This window comes from Pongo abelii, chromosome 19, assembly GCF_028885655.2.
Source record: "Pongo abelii isolate AG06213 chromosome 19, NHGRI_mPonAbe1-v2.0_pri, whole genome shotgun sequence".
Classification (NCBI taxonomy): Eukaryota; Metazoa; Chordata; class Mammalia; order Primates; family Hominidae; genus Pongo; species Pongo abelii.
Genome location: NC_072004.2, coordinates 21,650,817 through 21,672,963, shown reverse-complemented (window position 1 = coordinate 21,672,963; position 22,147 = coordinate 21,650,817). Strand labels below are relative to the sequence as shown.

The window sequence follows — 22,147 nt, the reverse complement described above, 5'->3', positions numbered from 1 at the left end:
GATCAACGAGACAGGAAGTTAACAAGGATATCCAGGAATTGAACTCAGCTCTGCACCAAGCAGACCTAATAGACATCTACAGAACTCTCCACCCAAAATCAACAGAATATACTTTCTTCTTAGCACCACATCACACTTATTCCAAAATTGACCACATAGTTAGAAGTAAAGTACTCCTCAGCAAATATAAAAGAACAGAAATTATAACAAACTGTCTCTCAGACCACAGTGGAATCAAATTAGAACTCAGGATTAAGAAACTCACTCAAAACTGCACAACTACATGGAAACTGAACAACCTGCTCCTGAATGACTACTGGGTAAATAAGGAAATGAAGGCCAAAATAAAGATGTTCTTTGAAACCAATAAGAACAAAGACACAACGTACCAGAATCTCTGGGACACATTTACAGCAGCGTGTGAGGGAAATTGATAGCACTAAATGCCCACAAGAGAAAGCAGGAAGTATCTAAAATCGACACCCTAACATCACAATTAAAAGAACTAGAGAAGCAAGAACAAACAAATTCAAAAGTTAGCAGGAGGCAAGACATAACTAAGATCAGAGCAGAAATGAAGGAGATAGAGACACAAAAAACCCTTCAAAAAAATCAATGAATCCAGGAGCTGGTTTTTTGAAAAGTCAACAAAATTGATAGACCGCTAGCAAAACTAATAAAGAAGAAAAGAGAGAAGAATCAAATAGATGCAATAAAAAATTAAAAAGGGGATATCACCACCAATCCCACAGAAATACAAACTACCATCAGCGAACACTACAAACACTTCTATGCAAAAAAACTAGAAAATCTAGAGGAAATGGATAAATTCCTGGACACATACACCATCCCAAGACTAAACCAGGAAGAAGTTGAATCCCGGAATAGACGAATAACAGGCTCTGAAATTGAGGCAATAATTAATAGCCTACCAACCAAAAAAAGTCCAGGACCAGAAGGATTCACGGCCAAATTCTACCAGAGGTACAAGGAGGAGCTGGTACCATTCCTTCTGAAAGTATTCCCATCAATAGAAAAAGAGGGAATTCTCTCTAACTCATTTTATGAGGCCAGCATCATCCTGATACCAAAGCCTGGCAGAGACACAACAAAAAGAGACCAATATCCCTGATGAACATCGATGCAAAAGTCCTCAAAAAATACTGGCAAACCAAATCCAGCAGCACATCAAAAAGCTTATCCACCATGATCAAGTTGGCTTCATCCCTGGGATGCAAGGCTGGTTCACCATATGCAAATCAATAAACATAATCCATCACATAAACAGAACCAAAGACAGAAACCACATGATTATCTCAAATTGATGCAGAAAAGGCCTTTGACAAAATTCAACAGCCCTTTATGCTAAAAACTCTCAATAAACTAGGTATTGATGGAACGTATCTCAAAATAATAAGAGCTATTTATGACAAACCCACAGCCAATATCATACTGAATGGGCAAAAACTGGAGGCATTCCCTTTGAAAACAGGCACAAGACAGGGATGCCCTCTCTCACCACTCCTATTCAACATAGTGTTGGAAGCTCTAGCCAGGGCAATCAGGCAAGAGAAAGAAATGAAGTGTATTCAATTAGGAAAAGAGGAAGTCAAATTGTCCCTGTTTGCAGATGACATGATTGTATATTTAGAAAACCCCATCGTCTCAGCCCAAAATCTCCTTAAGCTGATAAGCAACTTGAACAAAGTCTCAGGATACAAAATCAATGTGCAAAAATCACAAGCATTCCTATACACCAATAATACACAAACAGAGAGCCAAATCATGAGTGAACTCCCATTCACAATTGCTTCAAAGAGAATAAAATACCTAGGAGTCCAACTTACAAGGGATGTGAAGGACCTCTTTTAGGAGAACTACAAACCACTGCTCAATGAAATAAAAGAGGACACAAACAAATGAAAGAACATTCCATGCTCATGGATAGGAAGAATCAATATCGTGAAAATGGCCATACTGCCCAAGGTAATTCATAGATTCAATGCCATCCCCACCAAGCTACCAATGACTTTCTTCACAGAATTGGAAAAAACTACTTCAAAGTTCATATGGAACCAAAAAAGAGCCCACATTGCCAAGACAATCCTAAGCCAAAAGAACAAAACTGGAGGCATCACACTACCTGACTTCTAACTATACTACCAGACTACAGTAACCAAAACAGCATGGTACTGGTACCAAAACAGAGATATAGACCAATGGAACAGAACAGAGGCCTCAGAAATAACACCACACATCTACAACCATCTTCGGTTGTACAATTGATCTTTGACAAACCTGACAAAAACAGGAAATGGGGAAAGGATTCCCTATTTAATAAATTGTGCTGGGAAAACTGGCTAGCCATATGTAGAAAGCTGAAACTGGATCCCTTCCTTACACTTTAGACAAAAATAAATAAATAAATAAAATAAAATCTCTTCCTTATACCTTACACCTTCCTTACACCTTAGACAAAAATTAATTAAAGATGATTAAAGACTTAAACATTAGACCTAAAACCATAAAAACCCTAGAAGAAAACCTAGTCAATGTCATTCAGGACATAGGCATGGGCAAGGACTGCATGATTAAAATACAAAACGCAAGGGCAAAAAAAGCCAAAATTGACAAATGGGATCTAATTAAACTGAACAGCTTCTGCACAGCAAAGGAAACTACCATCAGAATTAACGGGCAACATACAGAATGGGAGAAAATTTTTACAATCTACCCAACTGACAAAGGGCTAATATCCAGAATCTACAAAGAACTCAAACAAATTTACAAGAAAAAATCAAACAACCCCATCAAAAATGGGTGAAGGATGTGAACAGACACTTCTCAAAAGAAGAGATTTATGCAGCCAACAGACACATGAAAAAATGCTCATCATCATGGCCATCAGAGAAATGCAAATCAAAACCACAATGAGATACCATCTCACACCAGTTAGAATGGCGATCATTAAAAAGTCAGGAAACAACAGGTGCTGGAGAGGATGTGGAGAAATAGGAACACTTTTACACTGTTGGTGGGACTGTAAACTAGTTCAACCCTTGTGGAAGACAGTGTGGCGATTCCTCAAGGATCTAGAACTAGAAATACCATTAGATGCAGCGATCCCATTACTGGGTATATACCCAAAGGATTATAAATCATGCTGCTATAAAGACACATGCACACGTATGTTTATTGCGGCACTATTCACAATAGCAAAGACTTGGAACCAACCCAAATGTCCATCAATGATAGACTGGATAAAGAAAATGTGGCACATATACACCATGGAATACTATGCAGCCATAAAAAAGGATGAGTTCGTGTCCTTTGTAAGGACATGGATGAAGCTGGAAACCATCATTCTGAGCAAACTATCACAAGGACAGAAAACCAAACACTGCATGTTCTCACTCATAGGTGGGAATTGAACAATGAGAACACTTGGTCACAGGGTGGGGAACATCACACACTGGGGCCTGTCATGGGGTGGGGGGCAGGGGGAGGGACAGCATTAGGAGGTATACCTAATTAAATGATGAGTTAATGGGTGCAGCACACCAACATGGCACATGTATACCTAAGTCACAAACCAGCACATTGTGCACATGTACCCTAGAACTTAAAATATAATAAAAAAAAAACTGCAGAGTTGGCATAAGGATTAGGCCAATATGAGTAAAGGGACTGGTGTAGTGCCTGATAGTATCAGGTGCTCAATAAAAGACACTGTTGCTTCTGGAAAAAAAAAAAAAAGAATCTGTCCATAGTTGCACACTGAATTAATGATCACTGTGATTGTGTATCACAGCTTCTGGTTTTCTCATTCTTCATTCATTTATTCAACAATCATATGTTAAGGTATGAGACTATGACAAGTCCTGGAGTTACAAGATGAAGATGATACAGTCCACCCCCAGCAATCGTATGCTATAACCTGAAAAAGCAGACAAATAGGCGATTTCCATACCAAGTCATAGATACGCTGATAGGTGTAAAACAAGGCACTATTGGAACTCAAGAGGGACACCTATCCCAGTTTTGTCTGGATATTGTAGGCTTTTTGGTGGAGGCATGGTTAGTGGATATCTGAAGGATGAGAAAAAAAGGTTGGCAGATAGAGCAGAGAAGCAAGTGCAAAGAGCTGGAGGAGAAAGAAGACTACTGTGGAGTTCTGTGCAGTCCAGTTTGGCTGGATCCTGGAGCAAATGGGCAGAGTACAGTAAGTGGTGAGAGATAAGCCTGAGTAGCTTGACAAGAACCAAATGAACATGAGTGTTTATATTCCATGTTAAGGAATTTGGAACTTTTCCTGAGGGCAAAAGTAAACCAATGACACTGTAAATGACTGGAGACTTAAAGTGTTACCTCTCAAGCGACTGCTTATAAACTGTAACTGCTTGACTAGGTTACTAGATGAGACTGGAGTGTTTTGGCCTTAGTTGACGATGCCTTTGTTTTCTGAGAACAGCTTCTGTGTGCTGGCTGATAGTACCATAGGGATGGCAGAAGTGAAGAGTAGAGCCAGACTTCTTGAGCTTTTTTTTTCAAGCTATGGAATGTGATGAATTCATGAGGCATAAGTATGCTCTTCATTATACATTGCAAGTTTTCATATCTTTCATTAGATGTGTGTAAGAAAGAATATTTAATGTAGTATCTATTAGCCCAAGAACGGAAAGGGATGTCATTTGCAGTTTATTTCAGACATATATTACTTAATCCAAATTTAATTCATAAATTTTGGTAACATACCTGCTACTTGTGTAGCTATATCATTTTGCAACTTCCACTGCATCTGAAATAAGTCAAATATTATTTATAATGTTTAAGAAGAGACATTATCATGGTAAGAAGCATCAACTACAAAACATGGCCTTTAAATAATACTTTTAGAGACTAGACCTAACTTGAAGACTGCTTAAATTTAAAAAATCACATAAATCCTATTTTAAGTTTAGATAATGGAGAACATATATGTGTTACGCTGTTTAGATTAATCTCACAAAAGTACAATTAATATTGGTCTGTTGGATCTATGTCATTTCAAAAGTGTGATTTTTTTCCCTTATTAGTACAGAGGTTAAACAATTCAAGTCATATTCTGCAATGAATGCATTACTTTCCCATTCTTATCAAAACTCTGCCTTTTATCAAAGTCTAATCAGTTTTTCACTTTAATGAATAGTTCCTTAAAATGAACTCTCCATTCTCCACTTTTAGAAAATAATAATTTTAAAGTATGTTTTTTGCTATTAATTCAGCACAGAATCTTTAATACATACTTGAAGAAAGCAGTATTGTTGTGATGCCATGTGAAAGTTCCACTGGCAAAAGATTAAAAATACTATGCTATCTATTATGATTAACATTTCTTTATTCATATGGACACAAAGATTTCAGAAAATTTACATGAAAACAACAATAAATATAGGTTAGAGCCAGTTTTCAATCTTAGTTTCTTTGATTCATGAGTGTCTAGAATTAAAAACCAGGAAAACAATATAGAATTATTTAACTGCAACTTTGATTTCTTTTCAGAAATTAGTACCCATTTTTTGAAGCATCTGACAAGTTACCATTATCTACTTAATTATGAAAGGTGTGGGAATATTTCAAACTTATTGCCAGTGTCTCTATCTAGAGTGCTCTTACTTAAATCTTTTGTAGAATAGGTATTCTCTCATTAAATGCCCAGAACAGGGTCTGAGATAGTTTGTGGTGATAATGATAATGATATCTAATGCCTTTACAAATTTTAGGTGTCAAGTCAATTTTTTTTTTTAACTAACAGGTTTACCAATATTTTGAGACTCCTTTCCATAACATTTCTATGACAAAAACATTATAGATAGGCTTTATAGAGTAAGTAACATGACAACAGCATTACCAGCCAGGCCTTATAAAAGTAGTAATTCAATACCAGATAAAGGGGAAAGCCTTTCTTCAAAGAACACTAGATATTGCCATTCATAAACACTACGTAAAAAGTACATTTTTACGTGACTCAAATTAAGACATTACTACTGTAATGTTGTTATCTTTTCTCCCAAAAGCTCTTCTGGCTAAATATTTCTAATGTAATAGATTTTATTATTTCTTTATACCCCATTCACAAATATTTTCATACTACCTCAATTTTGTTAACATAAAAATGAAATAATCTTCTTAACAAATTGCTTACTTTTATACTGAAGAAATCATAACTCTGTAGAGAGAGAATACTTTTTATATAACAACTTTAAGTAAAGGTCATTTTCTCTCCAAACTCTTCAATACGAGTACATGGTAGAAGTCACTGCCTGTCTTCCAGCCCTGGAGTGGCCTCCCCCTACATCAATTCTCTTCCAACCTTTCCCTGACCCTTGAATATTTCACCACATAAATGACAACGGAGGGCAGCTGCCTTTGGGAAAGAGATCCCAGGTCAGATGCAAAAGCAGAGGGAAAAAGGACAGACCCAGAACACGGGGAGGGAGCGCCTCTGGGACAGGAACCCACACGCTTAGGAAAGGGGTTTTGAGTGTTGATGGCTCCAGTTTTTTCCTGGCCAGTGAAAGGCCGGGGTGGCTTTACCTATTTTCAGAAGCAAAAACAGGCAAATATTAAGCGACTTTTTAAAAGTCCTTTCATTTTATTTTTGCTTTACCATTAAATCACACATTTTCCTCATATTTCCCTTCAAAGAAATTGAGAATTGTTTTCCCCAGTTGAACCACTTAATACAGTGCCTGGCACAGATAATAGAAGGGAAAAGGAGAGAAAAGTGTCTTGGTGACATTAATCACTGTCCTATTCAGTGAGACAAGGGGGCCATCGACGGCTTTTGTAGTGTGCAGAGCAATAGCTCAGGAGAAACTGAACATCACCAGAGGAAATAAAAGAGCTTAGTAAACTGTTAATCTTCACTTTATACAACATACTAACATCAAAAGCTACACTAGCTCCTTGTGGAGTAAAATACATCAACTTTTTAATAAAACTGCTCCTCCTGCCTCCATGGCCTTTCTGTTTATCTCCAGGTGGGGATTATGTCTCAGACAGTGGAGGAAGTCCAACATCAACAATGCGAGTACATCTGCAAATATATTTACACTTTTTCATTAAAAATATAAGTAGGTGGGAAGGTAATACATAGCAGAACATATGTACCAGCACATTTCAGCTAATTAGTAGGATTCTCTTAGAAATGATCCTTTTCAAGCTATGTCCCACAGAAATCTAAGGTTCCACAGAGGACGCTGAAGGATTAAGGGATAAGAAAGTCACAGCTTCAGAGCACTGATCCTTCCTTTAGTCAGACAGCACTACTTCTGTTTTCTATAATGTGGTTTCCTGAAATTTTAAAAAGTTCTATTCTTAAAAAAAAAAAAAAGAGTTTTACTTAAAGGTATGAATGTCACTGATTTAGTCAAAGTCCCTAATTTTATACAAGAAACAGAACAGGCTCAGAGAGACTGCAGCTTGCCTGAGGTCACAAAGCCAATTAGTTACAAGCTAGGAGTGGGCGGCTTCAGATATTTCACTGAGCCTGGAGTTATTCTATGCCAGCTGCTTCCTTCATATTCAGAAAAGAAATACAGATTTTAAGAAAATAACTCAGAGAGGCCAGGTGTGGTGGCTCACGCCTGTAATCCCAGCACTTTGGGAGGCCGAAGTGGGTGGATCACAAGGTTAGGAAATCGAGACCAGCCTGGCCAATATGGTGAAACCCTGTCTCCACTAAAAATACAAAAATTAGCCGGGCGTGGTGGTGCGTACCTGTAGTCCCAGCTACTCAGGAGGCTGAGGCAGGAGAACCGCTTGAACCCAGGAGGCGGAAGTTGCAGTGAGCAGAGATTGCGCCACTGCACTCCAGCCTGGGTGACAGAGACTCTGTCTCAAACAACAACAACAACAACAACAACAACTCAGAGAAAATGCATCTATAAACTGTCATGATGCTCTATAATGTTTAAGCATGAGACAAAAAAGAGTAGCTCTCCAAATTGTAAGTTATGAATCAAATTTAAAGAACAATTAATATCATAACTTCTGCTAGTACCAGTCAAGACACTCAACTTGTAAAGAACACATTTTTCAAACTGCAGAACAGAAAACTTAAAGGAGAAAAACTTTAGTTGAACCAAGCAAGCAGAAATTGAGAAAACTGTTCCTTAAAAGAACTATTCATTCTCCTCCAAATAAGACTTGGTTTATGAAAATCAATCAACAAATCAATTATCCATGTTGTGAGTTATTTATAGAAAAACTGAAAACACAAAAGAGATTTCTCTTTGCCATCTGGCATACGTCTGATGAGAATATGCCAACTTCTCATCATTAATTGGTACATAGAAAGACATGGGCTTAATTTCAATTATCACTTAAATCCAGCCAGAAATGATAGGAGAACCTTCATTTCCCTGGCCTCGGGTTTCAAGTGAGGACTTAGACTCTCTCTACCTATAGCTTCCTCTTGAGAGGATGTCAGATCTACCTATAATGGGTGAATGTGAGCAAAGCACACAGTGTGCTTCCTTGGCTCAGGGTCTCTTTCAAAAGATGTGTCTGCCCACAGTGACATGAGTTCAGGTCTGCTGTCATCTCTGCAGTAAGCAGCATGCACCTGCGATGGGTGTCAAGCATTTGTTTTCTCCACTTAAAACTCTGTGGGTTAGTGCCTAATCTGGGATAAAATACTGTGGCTGCACGTCTGAGCCACATCCTCCCATTAGTTATCATGAGTCTGTAATAGAGCTAGTGTGTTGATGTCCATCTATCTGACTCCTATGTTCTGAACTCAGAAGGGAATGAGGAGCACCATTTGCTGCCTATCCACCACAGCCTGAACAAGAAAGATGACTGTATACACTTATAGAAACAGTTTCTTCTTCCTTGACTTTTCTAATCTTACCATTCTTCACAACTACCTCCACTTTAAAGAGGGGAGGAGTTAGAAGGAAGATTTTTTTAAAGAAATATAATGAAATCAGTACCAATGGCAAAGTCCAATAAATACAAAGTTCACTCTTCAGCAATAACTTATTGACAGGCTACTGCTAAATTATACTTGAGATTACAGGCTGGAAATAAGGAGCCAATAAAACTATAAAAAGTACTTCTGATATATAGGACAAAGGATCCCAGGGTAAATCTAGAATGTGAAAACTGTAAGTAAAAATTAGTAAAACATAGGCATAGCAATCTATTATCACTACAATGGTGTTAAGAGGCAAGGCCACGTGGCAGGCCAGGTCTCACTAACGCAGGCCTCCATAACAACTGCTTTGGCACTGACTGAGTAGTTAAGTTAAATATTAAAAGCTGAAAGAGCCAGTGCCCTTATACAGGCTGGAATGTAACAAAAGCCCACCAAGAGTCTTGTCTAGGCCTTAAAGCCTGACAAAATAATGAAGGAATTCTTAACAGGACCTGTTTAGTATTAAACAAGTTTTATTGGGGATCTGAAGAAACTCCCCAGGCCTCCACAGACAAGTTTATTGGGGGTCTAATGGAACTCCCAAACCTCCATGATTTAGCAGGAGACAAAATAAGGGTAATCACCCCAGCACCTGGACCCATTTAGATTAAATAAATTTACTGAAGCTCCAGAGGAAGGTCCTCAGGACTTAGACCTTAGTTACAGATTAAAAGAAGTTAATCACTTATGTCTATAGATGAATGCACACTTACATGCAGATATACAGCTTAGAAGGTATATAAGCTCTGGAAAACTTTGTAATTTTGAGTTGGTCTGGTAATAATTTCCAGGCCTTCCCTGTAACTGGTTGCAGAAAATAAAACCTCTCTTCCTCCCCAGTTTATCTGCATCTCATCTTCCTCCCCAGTTTATCTGCATCTCATTACTGGGCCATGAGAAATAGCAGCCTGACTCTCAGTTTGGTCTGAGAGATGCAATAAATGCTAAATGTCATGAATGTAGAGAAAATTTGTTTCAACAACCAGTTATAATAAATTATTTCTCTGGTGTGTGATTTCATACAAAATTATAACCATTTTTCTTGAGGTTAGATAAAATGCTGAGTATGATAGCACTTCACAGTAGGAATAGTCCAAAGTGTTAAAATCTTGCAAATAAAGGAGATGGATAAACAGATCCAATATTAGTGCTATTTTTAACATTTGCTTTTGAAAATCATAGCTAAAAATTTCTAAATATCCTTTGTTTTGTAATGCCCCACCCAGAAACCCACCCCCCTACCTTTTTTTGTAAATATCAGTTCAGGTGATACGTTACCACCTCTTCCTTGTATTAGCTGATGTTTTCCTATAGGAAATACTTAAGTTCCTAGCAACTCTAGAAGGCACCTCCTTTATGTAACTCTAAAAATTCTGTAAACAACAGCTATATAAGAATTCTTCCAAGGTGTGATTATGGAGACATGCCTTTGTATCTTTTTTTTTTTTTTTTGAGATGGAGTCTTGCTCTGTCACCTGGGCTGCAGTGCAGTGGCACAATCTCAGCTCACTGCAACCTCTGCCTCCTGGGTTCAAGCGATTCTCATGCCTCAGACTCCCAAGTAGCTGGGATTATAGGCACCCGCCACCACGCCAGGCTAATTTTTGTATTTTTAGTAGAGACAGCGTTTCACCATGTTGTCCAGGCTGGTCTCGAATTCCTGACCTCAAGTGATCCACCCGCCTCGGCCTCCCAAAGTGCTGGGATTACAGGTGTGTGCTACCACGCTGGCTAATTTTTGTATTTTTAGTAGAGACGGGGTTTCACCATGTTAGCCAGGATGGTCTCCATCTCTTGACCTCATGATCTGCCTGCCTCAGCCTCTCAAAGTGCTGGGACTACAGGTGTGAGCCACTGCACCCAGCACTTGTATCTTGATATAATCACGCTTTTTAATCTCTTTTAGTAGGTCTAACATGTTTGGGCAAACAAATGCCCCACAAGGAAACTAGGTATGCCTTGGAACTACTACATTAACATTAACTTTAAAACAAACAAATTTTCTACTTATCTAGAAATACTAAAAAATGAACACCCCTTCCCCCCAAAAAAAAATCTAAAAAAAATAGTTCCTCAAAAATCTTCCCTTGCATCACATCTGCTTTTTTTTTTTCCACCCCCGCCCCCGCCGCCTGAGATGGAGTCTTGCTCTGTAGCCCAGGCTGGAGTGCAGTAGCGCAATCTCAGCTCACTGCAACCTTTGCCTCCCAGGTTCAAGCGATTCTCCTCAGCCTCCCAAGTAGCTGGGACTACAGGCACGCACCACCATGCCCAGCTAATTTTTGTATTTTTATTAGAGACGGGGTTTCACCATGTGGGAGGTTGGTCTCGAACTCCTGACCTCAGGTGATCCACCCACCTTGGCCTCCCAACGTGCTGGGATTACAGGTGTGAGCCACAGTGCCAGGCCTACATCTGCTTTTTATACTCCCTCAGCACCATCTTGTAAAATGATACATTACCTTGTTTTTCTGGTAAGTATTGACAAAGGAAAATATCTTGGGCCCCCAAAATCACTAAGCTAAAAGGCAAACTCAGGTTGGAAACTGCTTAGGGCAAACCTGCCTCCCATTCTATTCGAAGTTACCTCTCTGCTCACTGAGATAAATGCAGATCTGACTGTTTCCTTTGGAAAGGCTAATCAGAAACTCAAAAGAGTGCAACCGTTTGTCTCTCACCTATCTGTGTCCTGGAAGCCACCTCCCCGCTTCCAGTCTTCCTCCCTTTGTTTTAGCTTGTCCCGTCTTTCCAGAGTGAACCAATGTACTTCTTACATATATTGATTGATGTCTCATGTCTCCCTAAAATGTCTAAAACCAAGCTGTGCCCCGACCACCTTGGGCACATGTCATCAGGACTTCCTGAGGCTGTGTCACGGCTGTGTGTCCTCAACCTCGGCAAAATAAACTTTCTAAATTAACTGAGACTTGTCTCAAATTTTGGGGGTTCATAGTACTAATGAGAACATTATATTTGCATCTTGCTTAACCATTTACAGACGTATTTAACATTCGTTTTCCATTAGTACCCAGTGGTACAATTTCATGACTGAGGCATTTGGACACTGATCATCTGATTTTTTTCAGAAAAATAAAACCTAAGCAAACAATGTGATTAAAAATATCAGCTAGCTGGGCTCTTGTAATCTAAGTATTAAAACAATCATTTAATGCACTCCCTTTTAAGCTATTTGGCCACAATGCTAAGAAACCTTAGATTTGTTCTTCTATGATTTGTTAGGACACGAAATAGCCAGGTAAACACAACAAGGTTGAGGCTCACTCCATGCGGGCCTGTGCTACTTTTCTGTGCATTAATGAGACCATAAAAGCATCAAAACTATAAGCCAATGTGCACCCACTGAAAATTTTAAAAACAACAATATACACAAAGAAAACTATTTATTTTTGTTCAAACAAATGTTTTATGGATTTTGTAATTTTTTTAAGAGACAGAATCTTGCTATTTTGCCGAGGCTGGAGTGCTGCAGTGCCGTAGCTACTCACAGGAACAATCACTGCACACTGCAGCCTTCAACTACTGGGCTCAAGTGATCTTCCTGCCTCTGCCTCAGGAGTAGCTGTGACTACAGGTGTGTGCCACTGTGCCCAGCTGTTGTAATTTTCCCCCAGTTGAAAAATGGACAAATGTTAGACAAATACCTTAATCTGGGTCAAGAATAGTTGAACTATGTTTTTTTTTTTCCTTACCAACTCTATAGTTAATACAGCTTGTCATTCTTGGATCCATTTTGAAATCCCTAGAAATAGACTCTTACTCTGAGTGAAACCACATGGTTGAACTAAAAGGTTCCTATTACATGTCCAGGGGAGATGTCCATGGTAGCTTTACATGGAATTTGGGGTATTAAGAATAGAATTGATTGTTTGGGCACATTTGCTATTGAAGGACTCTAGATATCATTGCCGTCTTAGTCATCAATCACTCAACTTATGGCCAGGTAGACAGACATAACTTATGTGAGCTTTACTTTAAAAATTCAAATATTTGTTTGATTTAACTATTTCAAAACCACTGTAAAACTGCATAGCAATAGACACATTTTACTAAAATTGGGATTAAAACACTGTAAGTGCAATAGCAATTACAGATGTACTCATATGAGAAAATCACAAAACTTTTAACTTAAAGAACAGATTAATCAAGTGTTGCAGGTTTATATAACATATAAAAGTATTCACCTTGGATCCTTTTAAATAATAAACATCCATGGGTGGTTAGTGTCTGGACACCAATCAATCACATATGATGAGGGGTAGAAAACCTGAGGTAATGCAGAAAAACTTTAAAAGTGACCCCAGGCACACTAAACCCTTTAAAAGTGAACCCCAGACAAACTAAAATCAGTTAGTAAGACAAAGCACATCAAAGTATACCTTTGGTTAAAATCTGACTTAACTGCAGTTTTTAAAGAAATTTAAAATGTGTCAGTTTGGTTACATTTATTCAATAAAGTTAACAAAGGAGTAATCTCTTATGAATGAGAGCTCCAGGGACTTAAAAATAACTGTAAAATTTCTGTCTCCTCTCTTTATTAACACAGATAATTATTACCTTTACTTACCATACACGACAATTAAGTAACTGAGTATTTCACCAAATAACATACAAGAATTATATCAGAAGTCTGAACACCAAAGGAAAAAAGGTAACTAACCTTCAACAAGTAGCTCTCCATGCTCTTAAAAGCAGACCTCTTCTTTCTTGGAATATGTTTTCTGTTGAGACCTTCACTATCATTAAGATTTCTAACACAAGGTGACTCTAGGACTGGCCTCGTAGTGCCAGTGAATAGAGATCTGGTCTGCTTTTTCTCCACAGTAAGTTGCGTACTGACCTCTGCTATCATCTCATTAGTTCTATGAAGATTGCAAAAGACAAATGCTTCGTATTTCATTTTTTCCTAAATGATTCCTAAGTGACTTTAATTGTTCTAAAAGTTGCCATAAGAGTAAATGGAATATACCATAAGCCACAGTTTAACTCTGAAAATGTGTTAGAGCATGTCTACTCTATCCAACTATAGTTTTACCATTGTGCTAAAGAAGTACATCTATTTCTAGGGGGATTTCTAACAAACAAGTAGTTCAAATGAAGGAGAGGACAGAAAAGACTATCAATGATGCATGGCTTCACAGTTAACACTTGTTGCCCACCTGGAATGACTCTACTTATAAGATTCTTAAGGATGCCATTAGAATTACTTGTATTCAAAGGGTAACTATGTAAAATGATGAAGATATTAATTTGCTTGACAAAATAACCATTTCATTGCGTATAAACATATCAAAACATCACGCTGTACTCCTTAAATATATACAATAAAAAAACTAAAAGTAAAAATAAGAGCTAGAAGTACTTGTATTTAGTAAACCAGTTAGAGACTTTCTAAAAAACTATCTCTCAAAGACATTTTCAAACAATGGTTTTCACTGCCCTTGTACATTTCACCCATTATCTGGAAAAAAATTGAGCACTTGGCACTGAGGAATAATTCAGGGCAACTTTTCCTAGGGGAGAATAAGACTGCTGAAATCAAAGAGAACTAAAGCAGCATCGAGGACAATCAGCTCCTAAAACTGTGGCCCACACATCAGAGGCGGGGCCTGCCCTTTCTGTCTTCCACATACCCCCTCAGGCTGACCAAGGCGTTATTTTTTATCACTTAGTAAGTTATACTTCCCTTCAACCCTATGTTAATCATTCTCTACTTCACAAGTGTGCCTTTAAGTGGAGTGGAAAAACTATACAGGACAATTCTTCTCAAGGCACCCTCTAATGATCACAATCAAGCAAAGTGAATTTACTGAGTGCCAGAATGTGCCCAGAGTAGTCATACTTGACCCTTTCGGTTTTCAGCTGTCATCTTCCAAAAATTAATTAAACTCATTAATATTTCAAATTAAGGGAATACTGATAAACAATTTTTATAATGGTATCACTGTCTAAATTATGAAGCTTCATAAATACTTAGGTGAAACCCTAACAGATCAGGTTAACTATATAAGAATATTAAGGGGTGGGAGGAAGCCACATAAACCAAAAAACAGGAGAGACATGAACTGTCCTGGACTAAGATGTTAAAGATTATGTTCATTTACTATTTTCAATTTTACTTAAAGGTTAAGTTCATTTACTATTTATAATTTACAATTTTCCAAAATTGTATAATCTAGTTAGCTTTCACTTCCCACAAATCTCATGAACCTGTCTCACTAAAAGTCATGCTTTTGAAGGCAAATTAATGAGCTTAACTTATTTTCTGTGATTCTGCATATTGACTTACCTATTCAGTTCATTTGACAAGGATTCTCTAACTTTTACTTCTTCTAGGTAGAGTTCCTTATATCTTTCCAATTCGGTTTTATTAAAGTCGGCTTGCGAAGTTTTTATTCTGGAGATCTCAGATTCCAGATCTTTGATTGTGAGTTCCATCTGAGTTTTTATTGAAGTAGTATTATCCTCCTTTAACTGTGCTAACTGTTCTTGAGATACTGCTGCTTGTTTCTAAAATAAATTAAAAGGGAACATTTTAAAAGTAATTATAACCTGAATAATTACTGTGTATTTGTTTCCTTTTATTTGGAGTCAGTGATTCAGAGAACAATTTTAAGTATGTGATTCAGAGAACAATTTTAAGAACAATGTGAAGAAAGAAAGAAGCTCAAGCTTAACATATTTATTATCAGTACCAACTGAATTAATAATCGAATCTGAATTGTAGCACAATTCTCCAAAGAATGACAGAACCAAGTTAAAATTTTAAAAGTGGAACAATGTAACTTAAAAGCAGTTCAAGAGTACAGTACAATTTCTAAATCACAATTTTTTTTTTTTACTTTTTCTATTAGTCTTGTTTTATGCCAACTGGCTTTAGTAATCAAATGATTCTGTAGTGAGAATTATTATTATGGAAGATCAATTTAGTTATAAGAATGATGGAAATGAAAATATTTAAATGAAGAAACAAATACCACCTTCTTTCTAGACATCTACCAAACAAATTGCTGTAAGGAAAGTAGAGAAAACATGTACAATGTATATATCCAAAATAAAATTTGCAGTGAAATGAATGAGAGCACATTACAGATAAATATACCAACCTGCAAGGTGAGAACGGCTTCATTTAATTTTTCTGCTATTTCCTTCCTTGCTTTTTCTTCAATCAACAGTTTATGCTGTTCAGCTTCACCACGTTCTAACATATTTCTCTCCATATAACTTTTGAGGTTTACTACTTCTTGTTTCAGCTGCTTCTTATTCTTCTGTAGTGTTTCACATTGCTTTTGTATTGCTTTCATCGAGAATAATGTCTGTTGAAGTTGAAGAACTTCATTCTCTGCATCCAGATGTAGACATCGCGAAGGTGCAGTTTCCTGTGCTTCTGTAAGGTCAACCTGCATGAGTAAAACAATATAGTTTGGTAATGAAGAAGGTAGACTGAGAATGATCTAACATAAAACAATAATTTTTGAAATAAATTCAGTTGCAATAAAATGTTACCTATACTGTTGTAGATTCATAAAATACAGACCCTTGGATTATTCAGAAAATTAAAAATAAAGTTAAAACTACCAGAATTCACAAAAATATATCCTTTACTTTCATCATCTTTGCCACACAACATTTGGACTTGATCCTAGACTTCTGTTTTTCTATGATTGTTTCATGGCTTTCCTCTTTAAAATGGCTCTAAGTCACCCCCTTAGCACAAAGTCTCTTATTCCTTTAACCCACTATCATTCTCCAAAATTTGCAAAGAAGTTTTAGGGGCATCATATTGAATTATTTAGGCCTGAGTCAATAAATGGCTCCCATAATAAGACTCTGAAAATAAGACTCTAGTTAAAAATCTTGAAAAAAATGGGTTCCAATACCATAAGCCTTTTGCTGAACTGCAAATGTCTTATGCTAATTTGAGTTACATTTCAAAGAGTAATGATACTTGGAGTTAAGAAGCAATCACGTTTCCCAGTATAAATCTCAATGGCATGATCCATACCATTTTTCTGAAGAAAAATGCCTTAATTCAGTAGCACAATCTTGTAATTCATTGTTACTTTACACAAAATAAGGGAGCACATTAAACAATGACAACAAAAAATTGCACTGAAATTTCAGTGGTGCTGAGTTGGAAAGAACTGCTTTCCTTTAGAGGAAATAATTATGATTTTTTTTTTTATAAAGGTAAGTGAAGTGGTGGTTTTAAAACATCTACAAATTGCTTGTCACTTCTCCCATGACATTCCCTCTCCTGAATACAAGCTGCCATTGACAACCGGTTTCTCATGAACATAATGTGGCAGAACTGCTGTGTGACTTCTAAGGTTGGTTACAAAAAGTCACACAGCTTCTACCTGACTCTCTCTCTCTCGGAACACTTGTCCTTAAAATGCAGCCAACATGCTGTGAGAAAGCCCAAACCACACTGTGAATCCTCATGTAGGTAGGTGTTCGAGCTGACTTCCCTACCTAACGTCCCAGCCAAAAGCCAGCTTCGAATGCCGCACAGGTGAATGAATTAGACGATTCTAGTCCCCAGCTTTAAGTCATCTCAGCTGATGCCAAGTAAGGAAAAAGTGAGCTGGCCCCACTGAGCCTTGCCTAAAACTGCAGATTGTGACCAAAATAGATGTTGCTTTGAGACACGGCATTTTGTTATATACCAAGAAATAACTGATACAGATATTGACACTACATATGGATTGCACAACAACAAAACAACAAAAACTACTAAAACATGCAGGATTACCATTGGACCAGGAGCTAAGTGGAAGATGAAAGGACCTACAGAAGAATAAACATGAAAACAAGAAGAGTTTTAAAGAGACTGTTAGTGGAAGCCTGATGGTCCTGGAAGAAGCTGGTAGGAAAGGTTTCAAGGATAGTGAAGAAAATGATACTGGAACCTGAAGGAAAGGGCACTGTTATTACACAGCCACTGAAAGTAAAACCAATGCAAGAGATAAGCTAAAGAAAGACTACTACATATAAAGGAACCAGGACTTTCTGGGTTCAAGTATCTGTTTCCTTTTTACAGCCTCTCCACATGTCAGATTCCCAAATATAGACAGTCCTTGACTTAGCATGGTTCGACTCACCATTTTCTGACTTTTTATAATAGTGTGAAAATGATATGTGTTGAGTAATGAAATGATATGTGTAAGCCCCTTGGCTTACAGGGGTGGTTACATCAGGATAAAGTCACTGTAAATGGAAAACCCACCCACAACTTCTGATATTTGCAATTTATGATGACCCATAAATTGCAAATATCAGACATAACAAATGCAAATGTCATCGAGACATAACCCCATCCTAACTTGAGGGGCACCTGTATTGCTGAGATAAATGGCCTCTGGAATAAGATCAAATCCAGGTTGCTGCCAGGAGAACACAGTCTGAAGGTGAAGCCAAGACTGTCAGTGTAAGACCCTTTCTTAAGACCTCAGAAAGATTTAAGGTGGTGCCTCAAATTCCCTTAAAGATCTTAATGGTATACACATCTTAAGGCACTGTCCTATTACACAGAACAGTGTGCTTCCTTCACAGGAAGCACCAGGTGAAGTGTTTATCTCAAAGAGATCTGGACAAGAGGTTTTTCCAATGACAAGAACCCAAGTAAAATTCACAAGGGACTCTAAGTATTTAACAGAATTATAGTAATAATAGTACTGCTTGCCAGCTTGGATTAAAAGACACCAAGACAGTAAAAATGAAAAAAGGCCTTAGGACCTAAGAAGTTCTACAGGGAGGAAGCTGGCTGAGGAAACTACTTAGCTGAAAACACAGGTCATTGCTTATGAAAAGGATACAACAAAGAGCCAAGAAGGTACCACAAAGAGCCACAGAGGGTGGTTCCCATAAAGTCCAAATCAAAGAAGTAGAAGCACACGTCAGGCTGTATTTCAGAATTGCTGAAATGTGGTCCAGTAGTTCCTTTGTGACTCCCATTTTCTCTCTGTTCAATAGGAGGGTCTCTGGCAGTTTAGGAGAATGCTGGGTGGGTGAGTGGTAGATAACTTGTCCCTTTAGTTAGTTCTTAAGTCTTTGTGTTGACAAGAAATGCACACAAGGGGTTATACCGCAGAAACCACAACCCACGATGAATGCCTACCGGATGTGATAAAGATGGTAGGATCTTGCACTTCAAGCCTGAGCATGCTGCCATATTAAATGAAACGTGTATGTGAGGTGGGAGGTAATAATCAGAAATGAGTGTGCTTTTCAAGTGGTAGAAATTTTTAAAATTGTAGTTATAGGGCCAATTGTGCAGGTTTTAAAACATGTCTATACATTCCTTAATATGCACAGCATAGACAGAGACATCATCGAGATGGCTGACTGGGAATACCCAGCACTCACCTCTTTCAAAAAGAAAAACCAAAACAGCAAGTAGGTAACCACACCTTGAGGAAAACATCAAAGAGACCACACTGGAATTCAGCAGGAAATTGATAGGGATCCTCTGAGGACAGAAGGAAAGGGAACTGAGGTAGCCAGCCCAGCCAGGATCATCTCAAAGCCAGGACAGATTCTCTACAACCTCTACAACCATTCCCAAGATACACAGCCCATCAGACTTTCCAAGGTCAACACGAAAGGAAAAATCTTACAGGCAGCTAGAACAGCTGCATCAGGTGAACAGCTGACCTCTTTCTGGCAAAAACCTTATAAGCCAGATGAAAGTGGGGCCTATTTTCTTTCATCATCCTTAAAGAAATTTCCGCCAAGAATTCCTTATCATCCCAATCTAAGCCTCATCAGTGACAGAGAAATACAATCTTTCCCAGACAAACACTAAGGGAATTCATTACCACTAGACTGGACTTACAAGAGATTCTTAAGGGGGTTTCTAAATATGGAAAAGAAAGAACAATACCCACTACCACAAAAACACACTTAAATACATAGCCTACAGACCCTTTTACACAACTACACAACCGAGAGTACAAAGCAACCAGCTAAAAACATCATGGTGGAATCAAAATATCACATATAAATATTAACATTGAATTCAATGGTCTAAATGCCTCACTTAAAAGGCACAGAGTGGCAAGTTGAATTTAAAAGAACAAACCAACAAGAACCAACAGTCTGCTATCTTCAAGAGACACATCTCACATGTAATGGCACCCACAGGCTCTGAGTAAAGGGATGGACAAAGATCTGTCATGCAAATAAAATGCAAAAAACAAGGGGTTGTTATTCTTAGATAAAACAGACTTTAAACCAACAACAGCCAAAAAAGGACAAAGAAGGGCATTACACAATGATAAAGGACTCAATTCACCAAGAAGACATCCCTATCCTAAATATATACCCGCCCAACACTGGAGCACCCAGATTCAAAAACAACCAAGTCCTTCCAGACCTACCAAACGACTCAGTCACAAAATAACAGTGGGGGGCTTCAAAACCTCATTGATAGTGTTAAAGCAAATCATCGAGACAAAAAACTAACAAATTCTGGGCTTAAATTTAACACTTGACTAATTGGACCTAACAGACATCTACAGAGTACTCCACCAAACAACCACAGAATACACTTTTTTCTCATCTGCACAAAGAACTTACTCCAAGATCAACAATATGCTTGGCCATAAAGCAAGTTGTAAAAAATTTTTAAAAAATGAAATCACACAACACCATACTCTAGGACTACAGTGTAATAAAAACAGAAATGAATACCAAAAAGATCTCTGAAAACCACACAATTACATGGAAATCAAACAACTGGCTCCTAAATGACTTTAGGAAAAGAAGCAATTTAAGGTAGAAATAAAAAAATTATTTGTAATAAGCAAAAAGAAACATCATACCAAAACTTTTGGGATACAGCAAAAGCAGCATAAGAGGAAAGCTTATAGCACAAAACAAGTATGTCGAAAAGTTAGATCAGTAATTAACAATCTGACACCGTGCCGAGAGGAACTAAAAATCAAGAACAAAATAACCCCAAAGTTGGCAGCAGAAAAGGAATAACAAAAATCAGAGCATAACTGAGAAAATTGAGGCCCAAAAATCCATACAAAGGATCAATGAAACCAAAAGTTGGCTTTTTGAAGGGATAAACAATACTGAAGGCCACTAGCTAAATAAATTAAAAAACAAAACAAAACAAAAAAAACAGAGAACATCTAAATAAGCACAATCAGAAATGACAAAGATGACATTATAACAAATCCCACAGAAATACAAAAGATCCTCAGAGACTACAATGAGCACCACTGTATGCACACAAACTAGAATATCTAGAAGAAATGGATAAATCCCTGGAAACACAACTTAACAAAGATTGAACCAGGAGGAAATTGAAATCACGAACAGACAAATAACAAGTTCTGTAATTAAATCAGTAATAAAAAACCTACTAGCCAAAAACAGACCCAGATCAGACTGACTCAGCCAATTTCTACCAGACATACAAAGAAGACTGTTAACAAATCTACTGAAACTATTCCAAAATATTGAGGAGATACTTCTCCCTAACTCATTGTATGATGCCAGCATCATCTTGATACTAAAAGCCAGCAAAGACACAATGAATAAAGAAAACTACAGCCCAATATCCTTGATGAATGTAGACACAAAAGTCCTCAACAAAACATCAGCAAACAAAATCCAGCAACACATCAAATACTTACTTCACCACAATCAAGTCAGCTTTATATTTGTGATGCAAGTTGGTTCAAAGTATACAAATCAATGAATGTGTTTCACCACATAAACAGATTGAAAAAGAAAAACCATGTGATCATCTCAAAAGATGCAAAAAAGCTTTCAATAATATCCATAATTCCTTCATGAAAAAAAACACTCAACAAATTAGGCATCAAAGAAATGGACCTAAAAATAATCAGGGCCACTCTATAACAAACCCACAGCTAAAACCATACAGAATGGGCAAAAGCTGGAAGTGGGGGCTGAGTGCAGGGGCTCATGCTTGTAACCCCAGCATGTTGGGAGGTGAAGACAGGAGAATCACTTGAGGCCAGGAGTCTGAGACCAGCCTGGGCAACACAGTGAGACTTGTCTCCATAAAATAATGAAGAAAAAAATTAAAGAAAAAAGAACAAAAAAAGTTGGAAGCATTCCCCTTGACAACTGGAACAAGACAAGGATGCCCAGTCTCACCACATGTATTCAATATAGTACTGGAAC

General features: G+C 37.6%; 1 protein-coding gene across 7 annotated transcripts in view; it reads right to left on the bottom strand.

The window, feature by feature from the left end:
* LOC100443043 (coiled-coil domain-containing protein 144A) overlaps positions 1–22,147 on the bottom strand; it is a 142,721-nt gene that overhangs the window by 24,255 nt on the left and 96,319 nt on the right. For all 7 annotated transcript variants that reach the window (XM_054536306.2, XM_054536307.2, XM_054536314.2 and 4 more), the window contains 4 exons: positions 16,087–16,380; positions 15,270–15,490; positions 13,641–13,842; positions 4,756–4,798 (listed from right to left, as the gene is read on the bottom strand). In XM_054536306.2, the coding sequence (XP_054392281.1) occupies positions 4,756–4,798; positions 13,641–13,842; positions 15,270–15,490; positions 16,087–16,380 (760 nt within the window). The remainder of the gene's footprint in view (positions 1–4,755; positions 4,799–13,640; positions 13,843–15,269; positions 15,491–16,086; positions 16,381–22,147) is intronic.